The 24,725-nt window shown below is 40.7% G+C and overlaps 1 protein-coding gene across 7 annotated transcripts in view; it reads right to left on the bottom strand.

Moving 5' to 3' along the window:
• Positions 1-3,563: 3,563 nt before the first annotated feature.
• DYNC2H1 (dynein cytoplasmic 2 heavy chain 1) overlaps positions 3,564-24,725 on the bottom strand; it is a 341,068-nt gene continuing 319,906 nt past the window's right edge. For 3 of the 7 annotated variants that reach the window (XM_072821765.1, XM_072821770.1, XM_072821766.1), the window contains 2 exons: positions 8,561-8,746; positions 3,564-4,378 (listed from right to left, as the gene is read on the bottom strand). In XM_072821765.1, the coding sequence (XP_072677866.1) occupies positions 4,220-4,378; positions 8,561-8,746 (345 nt within the window). In that variant the 3' untranslated portion in view covers positions 3,564-4,219. Of the gene's footprint in view, positions 4,379-8,560; positions 8,747-9,488; positions 9,575-16,915; positions 17,058-24,725 lie in introns of those variants that run through there. The other 4 variants (XM_072821768.1, XM_072821769.1, XM_072821767.1 and 1 more) reach the window with 3 other exon arrangements.

Below are 24,725 nucleotides of genomic sequence, written 5' to 3'. Positions count from 1 at the left end.
TGGAGAGACAGCTGGGGATCAGGGTGTCTGGAAGCAGATGTGACACTGACTGAACAAACGTGTCCTGATGCCCCACATAAGCCAGTGGCAGAACTGAGCAGAAGGTGCAGCTCTGGACCCCGAGTCCCCTGTGCACAAGCACGCATGCCCGGGGTCAGCGGGCCCACCTTCCTGCATCTCGCGCGCTCCACGGCTGCCCACCAACTCCTTTGTGCTCATGTTCCCAAGGACACGGGGCAGAATGGCATCCCCCACACCGAGATGCAGAAGATGGACAAGTCGGCTGCTGCGGGACTCATTCATCCACATGAGTCCCCGGGGCTGCGCTGCGGCAGGTACCATAGCCGGGAGTCTCAGTAGGAGCTCAAGCCTCCAGATGAGACTTGGCTACAAACATTTATCACAAGCTCAGTGTCCAATCTTTGCACTTTTATTTTGGGGTGTGTGTGTTTATAGATGCACAACTGAGACAAGCAAAGGGCTGACAGGGCAGCTGAGCGTGAGCCACTGTCGTCTTCCTGAACGGCTTCCATCGCCTCAACACTGCTGCTCGAGCCGTGGGTCTCTGAATGGCGTGGGGCAGAAGTGGTAAGCCTGGTCCCCTTCCTCATCTTACAGGGGATGCTTCTTTCCCCTTAAGAATGATCTTCGTGGGGGCCTAGGTGGGGTCTTCAGTTAAGCATCGACTCTTGATTTGGGCTCAGGTCATGAGATCCTGGGATTGAGCCCCGGGTGGGGCTCTGCCTAGGCGGGGTGTGGAGATCTGTTGGGGATTCTCTCTCTCCTTCTGTCCCTCCCTGGTGCGCACTCCTTCTCAAATAATCTTCTTTAAAAAATGATAGTTATGGGTTTTTCAAAGATACCCATGATTCACGAAAAGAAGTTCTCTTCTATTCCTGGTTTGCTAAGGTATTTATTTTGAAAATCACAGTCTTGAACCTACCAAACACATAGCTGTTTGATATTGTTCTGGGTCACTGCAACACCTGTAGCCCTGGCAATTGACAATAGTTTGCTGCTCCTACTGATGGAAATCTCAAAATAATCTCAAATAAAAATTTACCTTTGAATTTTTAGGTTGTTTCCTCGGAGTTCCACCCACCCAAAAAACAAAACAAAAACCCCCCACTTCCCCTATGCTGTTTTGGTTATATATCTTGACACCGTATTAAAACCAGGACCTGTGTACACCACACAGGTCAGCAGATGCCTCTAGGGAGGGGAGACATCTGCTAGGGATGTGAAGGCCTCCAACTGGTCCTGAAATTATTCACATTGCTGTAGATTCCCAAAGAAATTAAAAAAAAAAAAACCCAAAACACTCCAGAATGCTATTATTTGTTCACTTTGGAAGACCAAATAAATGTGTTTGGAAGTATGTTATAATGGATAAGAAACAAGAGAAAAGGTTAGCTTGTTGATGATCTTTGATGGAACCATGCACACAGCCAGTTCCCTGCCCTTGGCTAATGTGCCAAGTAGCTCTTTGTTGTATAGAACTTTTTCTATGTATATTTTTTTATGTATTTTATCCCAAATTAAAAATAACCAAGAGGAAAACTGGTACAGCCCTATCAATACTGGGCAACCATTCCGGTCCCTCCAGAGCAGCTGTGGTGCATCACTCATGTCTGCACCTGGGGTCCGGCCGCTGTGGCTTATGCTGTTTTGCTCCATGTCCCTATTATGATACACAAGGTCTGCAGTCAGGAGATCATTTAGAGACCTCTGCTGCTTGATTATTTTTAGGTGATTCCCTGTCAAATGCCATACTGAAGGCATTTTCATAAGGGGCTCAAGCTCTTCATGGGCTGAACCCATAGAGGGGGTTGGGGGGTGTGGGGCCCTCCTGGCGGGGGAGGGTGGGCCAGCTTCCCACGCTTCCCTCCTCTGAGCACCCAGCCCCCGAGAGACCAGGTGCAGCCCCAGGATGAGCTTCTCTGCACTGGAATGTGAGCATAAGTGGTGTGTGGCCTTCCGGGACACGGCCTGCAGCAGCCTGCCGAGGGTCCTCCCATGCTCCCCTTGCTGGTTGGCTGGGGGTCGCTGGCAGGACTGTCCTCAGGTCCACACCCGAATACCTCATTAGTGGAGGAAGCTGACCCAGAAGATCCAAGAGCTGCTCTGTGACATGAGCAAGGAATCCCCTTCTGTGCGATAAGGTACTGAAATTTTTGGTTCTGTTTGCTCCTACTTGGCCTTCCTTAACCCATAAAAAAAATACCAGATGTCTAAATATTCTTTAGAAGTGGCATAACTTCCAGGCCTCTAGCTCATCTGTGAGATGGGAACAGTGTCTGCTTTGAGTTTAGAAAATTAAGAAATAAGCTATATGACAGCATTTTATAAACTTTAGGGTACAAGCTACTCATAATAACAAGAGTATTTAAATAATAAGACTTTAAACCCATATAATAGACTTAATATTTAAGTTTTAAAAATTACTTTAGGAATTATGCCACACATTACATCTTTAGATATTTTCCAGTTGCTTATAGAGAAGTCTGCACTCTAATGGGGTATTTGGAGCCCTGATAATTCAGTTGGGCTCTGCAGGCTGATTTTCTGCCCCTGTGCTCCCATCCTGCCCACAGACTCTTCCACTGCACCAGCCACCATTCCTGAAATGCGGGGTGACCTTGCACTCCTGAGGGTTTGCCACTGCGGCTTCCATGGGCTGAAATGCCCTCTTCTGCTCTGTTGGTTGACATTCATTCTTCAGAGCTTAGCTCTATCTCCTGCTCTGTCCCTTTCACTAGACAACAGCTCATCACTTCTGCCTCTGTGGCTACGACTCAGCACCTTGTGTGGTACTTTACATCCGCCTCCTGTCAGAACACGATTCCTTCCACAAATGTGGGCAAGGCACCGACTCTGTGCCAGGGCCAGTAACGGGAAATAGGATACAGCATGGAAGGTGACCATGAAGACGAGGATGGACGTCAGGCACCCTTGTGCCTTCAGGGCATAGGTAACATTTAATAAAGATTTACTGCCCACATGAAACTAAACAGTACTCACCGAACACTAGCCCCTCTCCCTGCTCGGCGGTACCACATGGACGCCCTGCAGCATTTCCCCGACGGTCAGCTCCCTCGGTGGGACAGGCCTTCTGGGGTTTCCGGGCACCACAGCGTTGGTGGAAGGTAAGAACGGAGGGCAGAGCGCTCGGCTGCCACCCACGGGGCCAGAACCTGAGCACCTGCCATGGCTGTGGCCCGCCTGCCTGAGGAGGCCACTGCTGCCTCGGGGTGGGCACAGCCACAGAGGCTCCTTGGACTTCTTCCTCCAGGGAGGTCTGAGCCCCAGGCTCAGAAGGCCCCCTCCTTGTGGGCTGTGCCCGGCACTGCCCTGAGCCTGGGTGCATCCAGGGGAGCTCTCTTACCTTTGACAGTCACTCTCTTATCACAGTTTAATCTGTACATTCAACTTCCCTGTTCAGATCACTGGGCTGCTTTGTTTTTTTTTTTTTTTGTCTCCTGATGGGACTGATACAAATGGTAACAGAATTTAAAATAGTTCAGATTTCTGAATCCAATTCCAATTGCTCAGAAACTCTAAAATTACAACATAAAATACATTTATTTAAGTGTCCAGCCATCGTAGAATTTTACTGTTTCATAGAAACAGATGGTAAAATGTCATCTACATGAGAAATGATAACCTCTCGTTTAATTATTCCATTGGTAAAATTCTTGTCCTGGTTTCTGTGCTGTTACCCCATTTCTTTTGGATTGCTTTAAGATGCTGTATATTTTAACTAAAATAAAAAATATTTTTAAGTGTTTAAAAAGGAACACATATCTAAACCCATAGATGACTGAAAAAATTAATGGTCTTATATTTTCTTAATACAAACAAAATTATGATACAAAAAATAGCCAAAATATTACTTATGGATTCCTTAAATACACCATTTTCAGCCTCTTGCCTACATTAATTTTTTGAGCCACTGGAAACATGACCTGCCTCACAGAAATATTTATATTTATGTTATAAAGGGAATATATCCTTTTAACATTAACCCCATGAAGTTAGTACTTTAAAAGCTGCATGGGGCTATCCTGCCCCATTTAAAAAAAAACCAGTGAGACCAGTAACACAGTAACTATGTGATAACTTTTTGAACTAACATTTTAAATGCTGACTGACCACATATTTATTTAAAGGTGAAGTAGATTTCTCTTTTTGCTAAAACAGTTTTTATTATAATTAGACTCTACTGGTTTTTTAGAAACAGAGCGGCTCCACACTGAATCCACTGGTCTTGGTTGCCCCCACACGGGACGTCGATGTTGGCTACCACACGATCCCTCTCGGCGCTCGTGTACACGGGCAGAGATATGCACTCGTCAGGAGAATAGGGACCATATGCACCCTGGAGAAAAACAATTTTGTTTTAAAATATGGTAATATACTACTTTGAAGTAGATCAGTAGATAGCCAAAGACACAAAGCTCTCCCAAATAATAAGACTTCATATTTTATTATGAAATATTGTAAGGACCAGCATAATCAATCCCATGAACAGAATGGACTCCCAGCAAGCTGTGCATCATTCACAGTCCCTGAGCCTCACACAGGGGGCATTTTGAAGAAAGTCCTACACATCACACTTCATCTGTAAATATTTTCTTTAAATAAAATAGAAAAATAGAATCATGATACCAATAAATGCCAATAAATATTAATAATTCCCTTTTTAGACATTGAAGAGTATATTTTAGAGAACACAAATAATCTCTATGAAATATTTGCCTTAATATGTTTATTAAATACCAACCTGAACAGGATTATACAAACTAATGCCCATTTTCACATTTAAAAAAATTTTTTTTAAAGATTTTTATTTATTCATGAGACACACACACACACACAGAGGCAGAGACACAGGCAGAGGAGAAGCAGGCTCCACGCAGGGAGCCTGATGTGGGACCCAATCCCGGGACTCCAGGACCACGCCCTGGCCAAAGGCAGGCACCAAACCACCAAGCCATCCAGGGATCCAGGATTTTTCACATTTAAAAGCTAAGACTGACACTTTTGTGAATATTCTCAATCCCCCACTGCCCCCTTTATCAAAACTAGCTCCCTGATGCAGGGCTATCTACTTTCCACAGGCACAGGGGAGGAGACACTGGCTCTTCACCTTTCTGATTTTTCTTCCCCCTTTCAGCTTCTGCAAGCTAGAGCTAAATACTGAAAATCCAGAGCCACAAGGAGCAGAAAAGACGTCTAACAAATGAGTAAGAGGAGGCAGTGCTTTGCCTCTGTATCATGAACAGATCTCTCTGCTGTTTCTGGAGTCGTGGGTGATTCTATAATTGGGTCATCTCATCAAAGTATAACAAACATAAATTACGTGCGTTAAAATTTTACCTACAGCTTTCCTTGATTAAGCAATTTTGAAGATTAATTTTAGTGCCATGTAGAAGTAAGATATAAGTTTTACTTCTCCAATTCAACTATCCTTGTTCATGAACAGGGCTTTACAATTTCCGTAAGCATTGTTTGCCATTACATAGGATTTTCAGTAGTAGTTGTTCTACATTTCCAAAACATTTTTTTTCCAAATTAAACTAAAAAAATTTTTAAGTATAGTTGACACACAATGTTATATTAGTTTCAGATGCATCATACAGTGATTTGACAATTCTCCATGTTACTCAATGCTCACTATGATAACTGTAGTTATTATCACCATACAATATTAATTATTACATATTATTGGCCATATTCCCTATGTTTTACATTGCCATGACCTCTTTTATAACTGGAATTCTGTGCCTCTTAATCCCCATTTATCTATTTCACCCATTTCCCTGCTCACCTACCTGCTGGCAACCATCAATTTGTTCTCTGTATTCACAGTAGGGATTTTTTATGTGTTTCATTTGTTTTTTAGATTCCACATATAAGTCAATCATATGGTATTTGTCTTTCTTGTCTGACTTATCTTAATACACTTGAGGTCCATCATGTAGTTGTAAATGGCGAGATCTCATCCTTCCTTACAGCTGTAGAATATTCCATTGTATATACGTCTGTGTGTATGTGTGACTCATCTTTTTTATCCACTCATCTATCAACTGACACCTAGGTTGCTTACATATCTTGGCTATTGTAAGTAATGTTGCAATAAACATATCTTTTCTAATTACTGTTGTCATTTTCTTTGGGTAAATACCCAGTAATGGAATTACTGGATATAGTATTTCCATTTTTAATTTCTTGAGGAAACTCCATAATACTCTCCACAGTGGCTGCATTCCCACCAACAGTACACGAGGGTTCCTTTTTCTCCACATCCTTGCCAACACTTATTATCTGTGGCTTTGGTTCCAGCAATTCTGACTGACAGGTGTGAGGTCATATCTCATTATGCTTTTGATTTGGATTTCCCCAATTAGTAATGTTGAGCATCTTTTCATGTGTCTGTTGGCCATCTGTATGTTTTCTTTGGAGAAATGTCTATTCACATCCTCTGCCCAATTTTAAGTTCTGTGGGAAAATATTAGGGGTATTTTGAAAATAATTGTGTTGAATCTGCACATTGTTTTGGTTTGTATGGACCTCTTAACGATATCAATGCTTTCAATCTGGAAGCATGGTATATTTTTACATTTGTGTTATCTTTAATTTCTTTCATCAGTGCTTTAGAGTTTTCAAATTACTCATTTCACCTCCTTGGGTAAGTTTCTTCCTAGTTTATTCATTTTGATGCAGTTGTAGATGGGATTGTTTTCTTCTGTTACTTTGTTATTAGTCCACAGAAATGCAACAACTCTCTATATATTAATTTTGTATCCTGAAACTTGACTGAACCCATTTATTACTTCTAATAGTTTTTTGATAGAATTTTAGGATTTTCTACATATAGTATCAAGTCATCTGCCAATAGTTTACCAATTTTGGGTGCCTTTTGTTTCTTGTCTGATTGCTGTGGCTAGGACTTCCAATGCATAAGTGTGGCAAGAGTGGACTTTCTTGTCCACTGAGTATGATGTTAGGTGACCTTTATTATGTTGAAGTATGTTCCTGTAAACACACTGAATGTGTTGAATGTTTCCAACATGGATGGATCTTTAAGTTTTGTTAAATGATTTTTCTGCATCTGTTGAGATGATCTTATGGTTCATAGCTTTCATTTTGTTAATGTGATGTATCCCACTGACTGATGTACAATCCCTGAGTTAAATCCCACTTGACTGTGGGGAGTGACCCCTTTAAGGTACTGTTGAATTTGGTTTGCTTGTTGAGGATTTTTGTGTCTATGTTCATTGGAGATACTGACCTGCAGTACTCTTTTCTTTTTTTGTAGTGTCTTTGTCTGGTTTTGGTACCAGGGTAATGTTTGCCTTGTAGAACTAATTTGGAAGCTTCCTTCCACTTCTACTTTTGGAAATAATTTCAGGAAAATAGGTATTAACTCTTCCTTAATTGTTTGGTAGAATTCACCAGTGAAACCACCTAGTACTGGACTTTTTGTTGGGAGTTTTTAGATTGCCAATTCAATTTCATTACTAGTAATTGGTCTATTCATATTGTCTACTTCTAGGCTGTCCAATTTCTTGACATATCATTTTTTGTAATAATGTCTTACAATCCTTTGTATTTCTGTGGTGTAGGTTACTTCTGTTTCCTTTCTGATTTGAGTCCTCTCTTTTTTTCTCTTGATAAATCTGGCTGAAAACTCACAATTTTGTTTGTCATTTCAAAGAACCAGCTCTTGGTTTCATTGACCTTTTCTACTGTTTTATTTTTTTCAAGTATCTAGGTCATTTATTTCTACTCTCATCTTTATTTTCTTCCTTCTACTAACTTTGGGCTTTTTCTAGTTCCTTTAGATCTACGATTAGGTTGTTTGAAATTTTTCTTTCTTCTTAAAAGATTGGCCTATATCTCCGTGAAATTCTGAGAACTGCTTCTACAGCATGCCAAAGACTGTGGAACACTGTATTTTCATTTTCTTTTGTCTCTAGGTATTTTCAATTCCTCTTTGGTTGTCTGTTGACCCACTGGTTGCTTAGCAGCAAGTTATTCAGCCTCTGCGTGTTGGTTTTATCCAGTCCACTTGTTTTTTTTTTTTTTTTTTTTTTTTTAATTTTTATTTATTTATGATAGTCACAGAGAGACAGAGAGAGAGAGGCAGAGACATAGGCAGAGGGAGAAGCAGGCTCCATGCACCGGGAGCCTGATGTGGGATTCGATCCCGGGTCTCCAGGATCGCGCCCTGGGCCAAAGGCAGGCGCCAAACCGCTGCGCCACCCAGGGATCCCTATCCAGTCCACTTGTAATTGATTTCTAATTTCATAACCCTGTCATCAGAAAAGATGCTTGGGATGACTTTACTGCTCAGTCTGTTGAGACTTGTTTTGTGGCCTGACGTGCTCTATCTTGGAGATTGTTCCATTTGGAAATAAAATGTGCACTGAACGGATTCTGAATGCAATGTTCTACATCTATCTGCTACATCCTGGGACTCTTGAAGGCAGCCACCACACCCTGCTCCCATCTACACTGGCAAGGGTTGGGGAGGACATGTACACAAGGTGCTCACCAGTCCTTCTGATTGATAATGCTCCAACAACTCTTCTAGGGCTGTTTCCTTTATATTCCAGCTGTTCTTTGTGAAACTCCTGCCTTTTCTCTGTGTCTCCAGGCATCTGGGCTGGTGTGGGCAGGGGCCTGAAGCTGGCACTCGCCAGCCCCCACCTCCATTCAAGAGACTTCTCCAGGTCCCCTGCTGTTGGGAGAAACCAAAGGCCTACCTTGAAACAGTAGCTGCCCTTTAAATCATAGCTTTTTTTTTTTTTTAAGATTTTATTTATTTATTTATTTATTTATTTATTTATTTATTTATTTACTTATTTATTTGAGAGGGAGAGAGAGAGAGAGAGAGGCAGAGAGAGAGAGAGAGAGAGGCAGAGGGAGAAGCAGGCTCCACGCAGGGAGCCCGACATGGAACTCGATCCCGGGTCTCCAGGATCACACCCTGGGCCGAAGGTGGCACTAAACCGCTGAGCCACCCAGGCTGCCCTTAACCACGGCTTTTATTTCTGTGTCCCAGGGTGGATGAATGTGCTCAGTGTCCCTTTAGATGTCCCTCAGTTGCAGGTGGCAGTAGTAGGCTGGGCTTCATTTCTCCTATTCTCTCCATGGTCCCTCTGCTCTCTGCTGAGCAGAGCTGCCCAGCTTATCCTGTGCCTCAGGAAGAGCTGCTCTGTGCACAGGTGTTGACTCCATGTGTCTGTGGAGGAGGGTAATTCAGGGTCTTCCCATGTCGCCATCTTGGATTCTCCTCCAATAGCAATTCCTTAATGTCATCTTCTCTCCATTACCAACCTCTTTTTAAGTTTTTTGTTGTTAGAATCATAATTCAAATAAAGCCCACATGCTGCAGTTTGTTGATATGTCTCTGAATTCTCCTAAGTTTATAGGTTTGTCCTCCTGTTTTCCTTGCAGGTTGTTTGCTGAAGAATACATACCCAAGAGCTCTCTCCATGCTGGCTGTGGTTGGCTCCCTTCCCATGTCATCATGTTCTTCTGTTTCTTGTATTCTTGTGAACTGGATCTGGAGGTAAGTTTAGATTCGGATTCAATTTTTGGCAAAAACTCTGCGTACCATGCTCTACGTGGTACGCAGAGCATACATGGTATGCTTTCATCAACAGGCACGTGATATTTGGTGGTCTTTTTACACATTAGGAGCCATGGAAAGTACTGTCATATTCATGATCACAGAATGGCAGTCTGATGCCATGAATGCCTCTTTATTTCCAGGTAGAAACAGATCTACAGAGAGAAACTTCCATTACCAATCCCTAGATTGTATTTAGAGAAGGCTCAAACTTCCGTTTATGTGATTTCAAAATAAATTTGCTCCCTCACATATCATATAGGTGACTAATGACCTCCTCTTTGTTAAAAAAGCACTGTTATGACTTGGTGGATTTAAACATATTTGGTGTGCTTCAGTCAAATGGAGTTATTTATTATCTTATTGCTACTGAGATTGTTGATCTTTGCCCAGGGGGAACTCTTAATATTGGCTCTTGAGTATTTATTCTTTGTGGGTTTTTTTTTTTTATATGTCTCAAGTTGTCTTAAATAGCTTTCTTGCTTTTTAGTATATCGACATATTACAAGCTCATCTTGTACATTTCCTGTCCAGAAATCAAACTAGTCATTCTGAGGATCTTTTAGTGAGAAATGGTATCAGGGATTGTAATCTGGGTGCAAGGAATGATCTATCATTCTCCTTCTAGGATTACTTTGTGACTGGAGCTTAGAATTATGTATTCCCTAAAGAAAAATATCTAGCTCACAGTATTTCCAATTCACATTTTGGATAATGTTTTATTGAACTTACATAATTTTATTCAACTAATGGATCATTTCTTGGAGTTGGAATGAGACTTACAGGAGAAGTTAGACTCATTCTAGAATTTTATAAATGGAAATTCAGAAACTCCATGGCAATCTGGTTAGCAAGTCGCCAAGCAGCCATAGACAGTCCAGTTGGAAAAAGGATTTAGCATATGAACATTGCCCCCTAAAGACTCTCTTCTATGGTTACTTTCAGAAGAGGAGTGCATTTAAGGAAATGAATCATTTTCTCACTCTGAGCTCCTGACCTTAAGTAGATTACTGTCTGAGCATCAGTTTCTCTATTATAACAGGGAGAAACACATACTTGTTCACCTATTAGAACGCTGAACAGATCCGATGATGCATTAAGGAACTCGGATATATACTATTTATCCGCACATCTCTGACTCTTTGGGTTACATACACATACTTTTGTTGTAATGCCCTACTAATTCCCATACCAACTAGAAAAAAACCACCACAGCTTTTAAGCATCCGAAACATGTCATGGATGGTGCTAGGACAGACAGAAATATTTTTTCCTTCATGGAAAAAGTACAACAAAGATCTACTAAGTGGGCATTATATGAAATTTTGATTATCTTTTCCTATCTCCCCCCACCTTACACACATATCCCCCCCCACACACACACATGTGTACATGCACACAGGGAAATACTGTCCTGCCTTTCCTGGTACTTGGTCTGAATCAGTTATAGCTCTTTGAAATCTCATTCCTTCCTAACATGCCTAAATCCTAACCTGATTTACATATAACAAAACTCATTCTTTATGGAGTATCATTGCCCAAATATATAAAAAGACCATCTGCCCTGAATCTAATTTTTCTCTTTTGTATTGGTGATTCAGTGAGTCAGTTACGCATCCGTTTCATTTAACCACATTTTACACACTACTGTGCTTAGAATGATAAAGGCTAATAAGCATTTTAGTATATACCCAAATAAAGAGCATAATAATCTTTGAAGCTAAAAATTTAGCTTATGAAACAATGTATTCATCAAATACACAGACTGTAAGGTTTGGGAAAATGGGTATTTTAGAAAATCAAAATAAAATACTACTCTGGGATATGTTATCCTAACAAGAATTAGCGAAGAGAATGAATCCTCACTTGGATCTCAGAAAAAATACAGGATCGGGAGTAAAGAGAATTCCCACTTGTTATCAGCACCTAATCTCTTTCCTCTTCTCCAATTTTGCTTGAACGGCAGTGCTTGAGGTTCCAGAAATTTCTGTAATTGCTTTAACTCCTTAGACATTCCTCAAGTTAATAACCTCGTGCAGGCATTAACCTCTAAATTCTTCAGCAGACAGCAGACAAACATTATGGATCTCTTGGGTTGAAATGACCTAAAGCTATGAATGCCTGTTTGCAATCCCAGGAAAGGTCTTAAATTATCTCCCTCCACCACCTGATACTTGTTTGCTGGTCACAACTTCTACAGCAGACATGAAATGGAAACATCCTGCTGAAAGGTGTTAGGATCTTATTCCTTTCCATGCAGAAAATATGTTCTGTGTCTTTTCACTGTGATGTTAAGCAACTGTTTCCTTAAGTTAGGACCTACCAGTAATGCAAAGCTGGTATTTCACATATTCACTATCAATTTACGAATTTTTGCATGTATTTCCAAATCCCTCCAATCCTGCTTTTTGTTTTAAAGTTAGGGTACAAATGTTGCTACTAAAACCTACAGTGTTTTTTTTTTTTAATTTTTATTTATTTATGAGAGTCACAGAGAGAGAGAGAGAGAGAGAGGCAGAGACACAGGCAGAGGGAGAAGCAGGCTCCATGCACCGGGAGCCTGATGTGGGATTCGATCCCGGGTCTCCAGGATTGTGCCCTGGGCCAAAGGCAGGCGCCAAACCGCTGCGCCACCCAGGGATCCCAACCTACAGTGTTTTAAGAGCAAAGCTGCACTGCTGCTTCTCCACCCCTCTGGCATCATGCCAAGCTCTTTATTTTTTGTTTACTTTCTTGTTTATTTAGCACATGGTGTTATATTAATTTCAGGTGTACAGTACAATGATTCAACAATTCTACACATTACTCAGTGCTCATCATGGTAAGTGTACTCTATTCCCTTCACCTGTTTCACCTGTGCCCACAGCTGCTTAAAATTTTGTTTGTCATTTCCCAAAATCTCTCAAGTGGTAAACACTATAACCTATAAAGAAGTGAAATGAACTTGCTCTTAGATGATCAAAGTAGCAGAGCTAAGTACTTCAGCATTCTCACTATGACCATGATACTGTGTGATGATAGAAGCTCCATGAACACTGCTTTAGCAGAATTAAATTCTGATGATACAATTCCTTCTTTGATCTGTATCTCTTAACAGACAAAGCTTAAGATGCTGCTGGGCTGAAATATTTGCATGAAACTAAAATTTTACTAATCACTATTCATAAACATAGTGCAATTAACAAGTACATGGATGGATGAAAACAAGGAAACCCTGTAGGAAGCCTGACAATAATGTCAGAGACCATGTAAACAAAGTAGTAGTTTGACATGATTAAAATATATTAATTAAAACCTATATATTGTGATTAATTTAAAAGCAGTTAATGTGTTCATATATCCAACTTTATTAAAACAGAAGCTGGTCTAATTAACTTAGTTCAAAAATAAGGCCAAAAACTGAAATGTCATGCTTCTGCCCACACCAGGGAAGGAACTTTTTAGAAGTACACATACGGCCAACAGCAGACAATGCACTAGTCCTTGAAACAAGACAATGCATTGTACGAAGGCGAATGATGCTACTAGCAGACAACAAACCTAGCCAACAAACCAAAGAAAATAACAGAATAGAATACCAGAAAACAAAATTACTTAGGTTGACTATGTTTTAAGTATTTGTACAATAGGTTTTATTATATTTCTTTCATTTTAAAGTAATCCCTACACCCAACATGGGGCTTGAGCCCACATCCTGGGTTTAAGAGTTGCCTGCCCTACTGACGAGCCAGCCAGGTGACCCTGTTTTGTTATTTTTCTCATTAGCTTATGCATAAAGTCCAACTAACTTATTTTAACACATTGTTTTTTTTTGTTTTGTTTTGTTTTTAAGAAAAGGAGATATTAGGAAATCAGAGCTTTAATATATATAAAAGTGACACAATTTAGCACTGTAACTCCAGAAACATTAAATATCTCAAAACAGGAAACAACTTGCCAGCAATGAGTATTTTGTTTTTCTTTTTAAAGATTTGACTTACTTATTTGACAGAACCAGCATGAGCAGGGGGAGCAGCAGGCAGAGGGAGAGGGAGAGAGGGAAAAGCAGACTCCCCCCTGAGCAGGGAGCCCAGTGCAGGACTCAATCTCAGGACACTAAGATCCCAGGACCTGAGCCGAAGAGGCTTCACTGACTGAGCCACGCAGGTGCCCCTTGGCAATGAATATTTTGAAAGATGTTGTTCAGTCAAGAATGTTTAGCAACCTTTAAAATGTTTTTTATACATTTTATATATTTTAGAGAAATACTTTCTTCATCTTTTTCAATAACATAATGCTTATTAATAACACTGCTTTCATAGTAAGTGCCTAAAGGAGAAAAAAGTCACATAGAAAATATATGGATAGTTATTATCTTTAAACCAGAGTGCATACAAGACAGAGCTTTGAACATATATCTTCTGAAACACATAGTGACAATATCTTCATATAAAAGTAACACAGAGACTGTGTGAGTGGCTTATGGAATCGCTTTTTAGCCCTGTTTTCCCTTAGAATGAAATGGATTCTAAAGGTGAACTGTTCGTGTAGTGCCTGTTGCGGGGGGTAGGTCCAGGCCTGAGGGGGTCCCGGCCGGTTCAGGACTTCATTAACCTGATGGGGACAATCCTAAATAGCATTCTTCACTGGAAAGACAGGACAAAAGCCAGGTGAGGTCCTGTGGCACATCAAACAGGGTACTGTCTCAGGCTCATCTACCTCCAGTATTTCTCAGACTGTGTCACATAAGCTGCTAGATCTAAGAGAAGAGTGGGTGTAGGTGCATGGAGACCCCTGTGTGAGCTTACCCATAGGAATACTCTGAATCTGCAATATTCTCAAATATGTAATGAATTTTCAAGGGTGGGCATACTGTGTTGATTAAAGTTGTTCACTGAACAGTTTTTCTCAGAGAACCATTATGGAATGGTTTCGTATAGAACATTTTTGGGAAACGCTTTAGACTTTTTGGGGCAAAGTCTCCTAAGGTTATCTTAATTCAGACCTAGATTATTCAACCACCACTCTTGAGCTGGGACTGGGCCCACTAAGAATCTGCACCACAAGTGAACGAGGGTACATGGAAACAGCATTATCGTAGCACACATAAATACCGGTAAACAGAAAAACTAAGTAAATGGCTTCATATGCATTTTATATTTAATTGCCCTTGAAAATTCCTTTTTTTTTTTTTTGGAGAATTCCTAATTCTATCTTTAATCGGCAAAGGTTATTGCATTTATAATCGAAGCAATGGTAGAGCCTTCTCTACCTCGTTCCCAGTAAAAGCCATGGAACTTGGTGCTCATAGACTTCAACTATTGCCACATTGTAAAATAATGACAAAATGTCAGTCTTCTGCAACCTAAAATACTTTTTAAAAAATGGAGGTGCTGTCTGCTTCATAGCAATGCTGTGTGCGTGACTGGAGTGCTGGGCACGTTTCTGCTAAAATTAAGCTACTTGGCGATTAAATGGATAATATTGTGGAAATAATCTGGGGAAAAAAACCTGCCTTAAGGGGAATAGTTTTGAAGTGCATTATTTTATTCAAGTCGATCATAGGATTGTAGACCTCCGCCATGAAGTAGCTGTGAGAGTTATTTTTTTTTACTGGTTTATGTAAATTGATGTGATACTTCATTTTATGATTCCTTCCTAGTAAAAAACCATTGAAACATTACTGTTCTTCCCCCCAAATTCTGTAAAACATACTAAAAACATCGACAGCTGCCCAAAATTTTCTTTTTCTTAAACAATATAATGCTTCATTCACTCAAGCAGAAGCTGAAGAGTTTAAGTTTATACAGAGGTGACAAACGTTTCTGTAAGGGGCCAGATAATATTTTAGGCTTTGTGAGTCATATGGTCTATGACGTATCTCACTCTGCTGTGCTGTCTGAAAGCATAGATAATGTCTACATAAATGGGCAAGGCTGTTTTCCTCCCAAAATTTTATTTATGGGCACTGAAATTTGAATTTCATATAATTTTCACCTATCGTGAAATACTAATTCTGGTCATTTTCAACTATTTTAAAAATATAAACAGCATTCACAGTTCAGATGGCCATGGGCCTCACCCAGACAGGCAGCAGCTGGTTTGTACTGTTAGGTTGGCTCACAACCAGGCCCAGGATTGGAAAGCAAGCCTGGCTGTGAAGTTAACTACCTACCTACTGACGATGTAGTCTTGATCAAGTGCACAAATTTTTACGTTTCAAATTTCTTAGTTTAAAATAGAGATGATTCCTTACTTCAACCTTTCTTGGAAGGCCTACGTAATTTGGGTTTTAAACACTTTACACAGTGCTTGGCACATAATCAACACAAGTAAATGTTAACTGTTATTGTGGACAGTATTGCTGCCATTGTGGGGCCATAAAAAATAACTCACTTGACCTGTCAGTTTCTTCATGAGCAAAACAGAGAAAACCTGCTACTCTACAAACCACAGGACTGGGACAAACAGCCTTCACCCTGGGCCAGGCATCCATCTGCTCGGAGACAACAGCCTGTCTCTCAAACCACACGTCGCTCTTGTCACACTCCTGTTCCAAGCTCTTCAAGGCGTCCTACTGACTATGAAGTGGTGTACACACCCTGGTGTGGCTATAGGGCTTGTCCTGCTTGGTCTGCGCCTGCCTTCTTTATTGACTCAAGGACAGTCAATGATACATTCGTTTCAGGAGCATAGCACAGTGAACCCACGGGTCTGTACATCGTGCTGTGCTGAGTCTGCCCCCACATGGCTCTGTCCCAGTGACACTGGTTCTCTTCCCTATGCTGTGCGTCTAATTCCTATAACTTCTTCACTCCATAGCTGGGGGACTACCCCTCCCTCTCCCCTGTCCATTCCCTTAACCCCTTGCCCTCTGGTAGCTCTGTTTGCTCTCTGTACTTTTGGGGTATGTTTCTGGTTTCTGTTTATTTATCTCTTTTATTTGTTAGACTCCACATACAAGTGAAATCATATGGCATGTCTTTCTCTGATTTGCTTAAATTAGCATAATACCCTCTAGGTCCACCCATGTTGTTATAAACAGCACAAATTCCATCCTTTTTCATGGCTGAATAATGTACCATTGTATACAGAGAGATCTTCTCTATTTATGCATCTAACACTGGGTTGTGTGCATATCTTGGCTATTGTAAATCATGCTGCAATAAACATAGGGGTGCATGTATATTTGTCAAATTGGTGTTTTCATTTCCTTTGGGTAAATACCTGGTAGTGTGATGACTGGATCACAGGACAGTTCTATTTTTAATTTTTAAGGAAGCTCCATACTATCTTCCATAGTGGATGCATCAACTGACATTCTCCCCAGCAGTGCATGAGACTCTCTCCACATCCTCTGTTGTTCCTTGTGTTTTTGATTTTAGCCATTCTGTCAGGTGTGAGGTGGTATTTCACTGTGATTTTGATGTGTATTTCCCTGATGAAATGCAATGGATTTATTTTTTTTAATTTATTTATTCATGAGAGACAGAGAGAGAGAGAGAGAGAGACAGAGAAGCAGGCTTCATGCAGGGAGCCCCATGTGGGACTTGATCCTGGGTCTTCAGGACCATGCCCTGGGCTGAAGGTGGTGCTAATCCGCTGAGCCACCCAGGCTACCCCAATGGATTTCTGTATATTGATTTTGTATCCTGTGACTTTACTGAATTTGTGTACCAGCTCTAGTTTCAGTAGGGTCCTTCAGGGTTTTCTATATATAATATTTCATAACCTGCAAACAGTGGAAGTGTGACTTCTTCCTTACCAATGTGGATGGCTCTTATTTCTTTTTGTTGTCTGGTTGCTGAGGCTAGGACTTCCAGGACTACATTGAATAAAAGCAGTGAGAGTGGACATCTCTGTCTTGTTCCTGAGCCAAAGGGAAAAGCTCTCGGTTTTTCACCATTGAGTATGATGTTCACTGTCAGTCTTTCATATAAGGCCTTTGTTATGTGGAGCTATGCTACATTCCCTCTAAACTTCTTTGTGGAGTATTTTTATCATGAATGGATGTTGTACTTTGTCAAATTCTTTTTCTGCATCTACTGAAATATGTTTTTATTTTTCAAATCATTTCTCTTATTGATGTGATGTGTCACATTGATTGATTTGAAAATTCGAACCACCCTTGCATTCCAGGAGTAAATCCCACTTGATTATGGTAAATGATTTTTAAAAATATATTGTTGGATTTGGTTTGCTAATGAGAGAGACTGGCCTACATTTCTCTTTTTATGTGCTACCTCTGTCTGGTTTTGGTATCTGGGTGGTGCCTCAGAGAATGAATTTGGACATTCTCCCTCCTCTATATTTTTTTTTATTTTTTCCTCCTTCCTCTTTAAATGTTTGGTGGAATTCACCTTTGAAGCTGTCTGGTCCTGGACTTTGTTTCAGTTTTGAAAGGTTATATGTTTCTAGGAATTTATCCATTTCTTCCAGGTTGTCCATTTGTTGATGTGTAATTTTTCACAATATTTTCTTAAAATCGTTTGCATTTCCATGCTGTTATTTCTCTTCTATCCTTTGCGATTTTGTTAATTTGCATCCTCTGTATCTTCCCTTTTTTTATGACTCTGGCTAGAAATTAATAAATTTAGTTAATCATTTCTAAGAACCATCTTTTGGTTTCATTGATCTGCTGTACTTTTTTTTTTTTTTTTTTTTTTTTTAGTTTCTTTATCATTTATTTCTGCTCTTTTATTATTTTCTTCCTTCTGCTGGTTTGAAGTTTTGTTTGTTCTTCTTTCTCTAGCTCCTTTAGGTGCAAGGTAGGTTGTTTGAAATTTTTCTTGTTTCTTCAGGTAGACCTGTATGGGTATGCTTTTCCCTCTTAGAACTGCTTTTCCTGTATTCTAAAGAATTTAGACTATTGTGTTTTCTTTTTTTTAAAAAAATTACTATTATCTTAATTGCAGTATAGTTAACATAGTATTAAATTAGTTTCACGTGCACAATAAGCATACAGGTCACTGTTTTCAATTTCATATGTCACCATCTATCTTTTAATTTCCTCTTCTTCCATGACTCACTGTTTAATGGCATGTTAACTTCCGTGTGTGTGTTCTAGTTTTTTCTGAGATTGATAGTTTCCTACCTTTGTGTTCTGACAAGTTACCTAAAAAGATTTCACTCTTCTACAATTTATTATGACTTGTTTTGTGGCAGTTTCCTTACAAATTTTCTGCAAGGATTATCTCTCCACTGATGTAAGTGGGGTGTTGAAGTCTCCTTGGTGTTTAATGTCTGCTAATATTTATGTATTTAGGTGCTCTAATGTTGGGTGCCTAAATACAACTGTCCCTCATCCTCATGGACTGACCCCTTTACCATTACATGATGGCCTTCTTAGACTCTTGTCACCATCTGTTTTCAAGTCCATTTTGTACAAGTATTGTTACCTTGGCTTTCCCCCCAGTCTACATAAATGGTATGTGTCTGGAGATCTGAAGTGAGTCTCTCATAGGCCTTATCTTCTTATCTATTCATCGACCTGTGTTTATCGACAAGTATTTAGACCACGTCCACTTTCAGTATTAATTATTGCCATTCTATTCATTGTTCTTGGGTTGTTTTGTAGTTCTTCTCTGTTCTGTGCTTTTCTTCTTGGCTATTTCTTAGTGATTGATGATTTTCTGTATATTATGCTTGGATTTCTTTATCTTTTGTGTATCTTTTATAGGTTTTGGGTTTGTGGTGGCATGAGGCTCATATACAGGATCTGAAATATACAGTGGTCCATATCATGTTCATGGTCATTTAAGTTTGAATACACTCTTAAAGAACTGCTTCTTTACTCCCTATTCCATGTTTTAGTCATAATTTTCTTATTTCTAATTATGGTATTTTCTTTTCCAGTTTAACATCTCTTGAAGGGCCAGATTTAAGGTGATGAACTTGTTTTAACTTTTGTCTGGGAAACTAACTCAATTTTGAATGACATACTTGCTGGGTAGAGTATTCTTGGTTAGAGGTTTTAACTTCCATCACTTTGTATATATCATGCCCTTCTCATTGGGACATCAAAAGTTTTTGCCGAAAAATCAGCTGAGAGCCTTAAGAGGTTTCTCGTGTACGTGGCTGCTCTGTGGTTGCTTTTAAAATTCTTTGACACTACTTTCTGCCATTTTAATGACTATGGATTACAGTGTGGCTCTCCTTGGGGTCATTGTCTCTGGAGCTCTCTGTGCTCCCTGGACATGGAGGTCTGCTTCCTCCCCAGGGCAGGGAGGTCTTCCCTCATTATTTCTCCAGGTAAGTTTTCCACCCCATTCTCTTTCTTCTTCTTCTTGGATCCATATAATGCCAATGTTTGCTGGATGTTGTCCAACATACTCCTTAACCTATCCTCATTTTTAAAAATTCTTTTTTCTTGTTACTGTTCAGCAGGAGGCACCTGGGTGGGGCCTCTGGAGCTGAAGTAGTCCTGGTCCAGGAGGTCTCAGAGTGTTGTATGCTGAGGGAGCTCTAGCAAGCCACCTGGAGTGTTCTGGATTACATACCACACACCTCTGTTCCCTTGGTGCAATGACTAGTGCTGTGGTGAATGCTGAACAAGGGGTATCTCAGTGTCTATTGTGCTGGAGCCACCACCTTGGTGTGACACCTGAGAATTATGTGGGCTAGGCGTGCAGGGCCCACTGTGGGTAGAAAACTGGCCATGGCACTTGGACTCTGTTCCCACATGCGCTATGAAGGCAGATGTGGAAGAGGCAGTGGTGCTCCCCAGCCCTTTCTACCCAGAGTGTGGTGCAGCAGCTCCCCTGTCATTTGGAATGGGAGCTGAATCGGCTCACCACAGTCCCTCAGCGCTACTCCTAGCTGCTCCAGTTCACAGTGTGGTAGTTCCTTTCATTACCGTGTATCCTCTCTCTTGATGCTCTCTATTTAGTCTCTGTAGAACGGGATCTCTGCGCCATTCTCTATGTGATTTGTGTGCAAAGTTGTTGTGCAGAGATGGTCAACCAGACCTCAGGGTCTTCAGGAAGAACTGATTTGGTGTGTCTTGGAGGACATGAGTTCAGGGTCTTCTTATGTCACCATCTTGGACCAGAACCCCATCTTGGCCTACCTTTCTAATTACATCCCCTCCCACATGAACCGTACATCCCAGATGTGCCAGACCTGCAGTTCCCAGGATGCCCTAGGGCTCTCAGATCATACCACCTTGCAAGTAAGCAAGCTGCTTCTTCTCTGTGAAATGCCTTGCCTCTAGCATTCTTCTATTTATCCTGGATCTCTTCTTATTCATACTGTGACTACAGTTCTGAGAGAAGCTCCCTCCTCCCTGAGGACAACTCTCCTCCATCCAATTACATGTCATACATCTGAGGCCTCCCTCACCTGCCAGACAGTTTGCATGAACCTGTAAATTGTACTTAAAACTCTGAGCTATAGTCATATAATTGTTTGCTCGCCCACTTAACAAAATGTTCCGATGGAAGAAAGTTATTTGTCTGTGTAACTCTAAGAATGTAAGTATTTAATGATGATGGATAGCACTTGGTAAACACAAAAGCACTGTATGAAGTTTTCACTAATGTGAAAACATTAAAAAATATTAGCATCAGGACAAGTGGGACCTACACATGTGAGGCACTATGCTAGGTATGCTTCACATACACAGAAACTTATTCAATCCTCAGCCCGGGGCTGTAGACACATCACTGTCTCCAATGTCACATAAGAAAACTGGATTGGAGGGTTTGGAACTTGGCCCAAAGCCCCCAGCTCATCAGCTAGGGAAGCAGGGCTCCAGTATGCTATGTGCTAATGCATTTGGTAGTGTGCCTCCTCTCACACAAGAATGGCCAGAGATGCTAAGTTTATACAAAAGGAAGAGCTCATGGTAAAGGAAAGGATGAGAAGTTGGGGAGGAGGGACAGAGCAGTGGAGATGGCCACAAATCCTTTCATTATGAAGGAAATCCCTTTCATAAAAGTAAAAAAATTCATAATATCTGAGCCATTTCTTTTATTGGCTAAATACTCAAATTAATTTTCTCTCTCTGTACATGAGCTATTTTTTCTAATTAAATTATTTTTAAAGTGTGGTAAATAAAATAGGATAGAAATGATAAAGTAAAATACTATGAAGCAATAAATTCTGAGTCTTGTAATATCATGCTGCTTTGCATACCACCCAGTAACAGACTGGCATTGTCCGTAACACTACATTCCCAATCTGCACTCAGTTTCTGGCCAATTATGTCCGTATTGCTCCAAGCTATTTTTTTCTGCATTTCTAACTACCCAATTATTCTCTGCACTCTGTTTTTATTGCTGGGGCTTATACATGTCTGACCTTTTTCTCCACTGAGGTCATTATATGGATTTTGTTTCGCAGAGAATGAACACTTAATTTGGATCCATTTGAATTAGTCTCTATGATCATATACAACTTTATATGTTATGGTTAAAAACTCTTTGCAAATTCCAACCTTAACTTTTACATATAACTTCTAGTTTTGTTATCATACCTGTTAATAATAGCCAGATGGAAATAAACATTGACTGCTCTCTTTTCTATCTGATAAGTCACTCCAATCCTAGAGACAATAAAGCTAATATGCAGGAAAATGAGATACTTCAGAAATATGGATTGATCTTTTAGGTTAGAGGATCCTCTTTTAGCTCTTGGACCAATGCCTGCCAATCATTACTACAGCCTTATTTTGTTGTTTCCTAAAAATATTCTGTTGCTTTTTATTTTTTATAATGAGAATTATCATTATTGGAAAATTTAATGCACCACTTTTTCTTATAGTAAGCAGTATATGAAATAGATCTTAGTCATCACATGTAGAATCAAAACTTTAAAGTTTATATTCATACTTATATTTTAAAATTTTATTAAGTAGGAGTCACATGGTTTATCTACAACTGTGTCCTGTTTTAAAGGCAAGTATCTCCCAAGTTTCATTGTTGAAAGTTCTTCAATAATTGAGGGTTTTAAAGAGGGAAATGTTAATGAACTAAGTCTTTGTCAAGACTCTTTTCTTCCAGTTTTTGGGTGGGTCTGACATGGTGATGGAGGATGACGCTGAATTCCATGATGGACACCAAGTCATCAGCTATTTTGAAAGCATATCCTGAAGGAGGTCTGCAGGCTTACTGAACACAGCAGAGGACCACAAAGAGAACAGAGTGGGAAACCAGGTAACAGAGGGAACCTCCTCCAACATGATGAACTACAGTGGGGACGGACATACTGAGGGCCACACACTGATTCCTCTGCACAGAGACACAGAAAAAGGCCATGGTTTAAAAAGGCAACTGGAGTATAAAGAAACTAGGCCTAGAGTCCTGCCAACCAGTGGGACAGCTGCTGGAACTCTCTCAGGTCAAGAGGCTGGGGAATACCATGGTTTATGTTCCCCTCCACCTTGAATGCACACCGAAGGCAGGTGCCATAACCAGCCTGCTGCCTCGGCAAGCCCCAGGCCCCCAGCCCATTCCAGCTCTGCACACACTGGGTCACAGGGAAAAAGCAGCAGTTTAAAAGAGCAACTAGAATAGAAAAGATCCAGCCTTAGAATGTCTGTCAAATGGTGAGGAAGCTGCTGGAACTCTCTCTGGGTTGAAGAGGCTGGTGTGTGATGGATTATGTTTTGCCCTCCACCTTGACAGCACAGATGGCAACATAGTCTAGGTACCATTGCCAGCCTGCTACCTCACCAAACCAGCCCCAAGAATCCCCCCTAAAGCTGTCCCAGGCTAACACACACTGGGACACCCCTAGTCAGCACTCATTGTAGCTCCAGCTGTAGCACCATGTTGATGAAGGTGCAGAGCACCCCCACACACTCCAGGCCTGTACCACTTTGGCTCCAGATGACTGGTCATGGCACTCTCTGGAATAGATCACACAGAATACCCCAGCTTGCTTGCTGTACTGCCAGGTGCCCTCTGTGTGAAGAGAGCTGGGATGGCCCCAGCTTGTGCCCACATTAGCTATGGCCATTCCACCAGGGCAGCCCCCACACAGAGTGTCCCCAGACTTCTCAGCCATAGTCACCAGGCACATAGTCTACACAGGGGATGACCATACCCAAGACCACTTCGGTGTAAGAGAAATAGCTGTCTGCTAATTCATAGGAATATAGGAAGGATATGCTCCCAATGAAAGAATAAGACAAAATCCTCAAGAACTAAACAGAATGGAGGCAAGCAAAGTAATGGTCCTAATGATACTCACTGAACTAGGGAGGAGAGTAGATGAACTCTGTAAGAACTTTAACAAAGAGAAAATTAAAAATATCAGAATTGAAAACAATAACTGAATTGAAAACTATAGAGGGAATCAGTAGCAGATTAGAGGATGCAGAACAATGGGTCAACTACTTAGAAGACAGGGTATCCCAAGTGGAACCGCAAAAAGAAAAAAGACTTTTAAAAAATGAGGACAAATTAAGGGATCTTCTGGACAGCGTTGTATTATAGGGGCCTCAGAAAAGAGAGAGAGGGGGGCAGAAAACTTATTTGAATAGTAGCTGAAAACTTCCCTAACCCGGGGAAGGAAACAGACATCCAGGCTCAGGAAGCACAAAAAGCTCCAAACACAATGAACCTATGGAGGTCTACACCATGAAACAACAATTAATATGCTGAAGATTAAATATAAAGATAGAATTTTAAAAGCAGCAAGAGAGAAGCAACTAGTTACATACAGGGAAACCGCGCAAGGCTGTCAGCTGATTTTTCAATAATCTTTGCAGGCCAGATTGAAGGTACATGATATATTCTAAGTGATGAAAGGGAAAAACCTAGAACCAAGAATACTCCACTCCACAAGTTTATCATTCAGAATTGAAGGAGAGGGGATCCCTGGGTGGCGCAGTGGTTTAGCGCCTGCCTTTGGCCCAGGGAGCGATCCTGGAGACCAGGGATCAAGTCCCACATCGGGCTCCCTGCATGGAGCCTGCTTCTCCCTCTGCCTGTGTCTCTGCCTCTCTCTCTCTCTCTCTGTCTATCATGAATAAATAAATAAATAAAATCTTTCAAAAAAAGAATTGAAGGAGATATAGAGTTTACCAGACAAAGGAGTTAATCGCTATTAAAAACAGGCTTTAAAAGAAATGTTGAGGGATCCCTGGGTGGCGCAGCGGTTT

This window comes from Canis lupus, chromosome 3 (assembly GCF_048164855.1).
Source record: "Canis lupus baileyi chromosome 3, mCanLup2.hap1, whole genome shotgun sequence".
NCBI lineage: Eukaryota > Metazoa > Chordata > Mammalia > Carnivora > Canidae > Canis > Canis lupus.
Note: the sequence above shows the minus strand (reverse complement) of the source record. Positions and strands in the feature narration are given on the sequence as shown.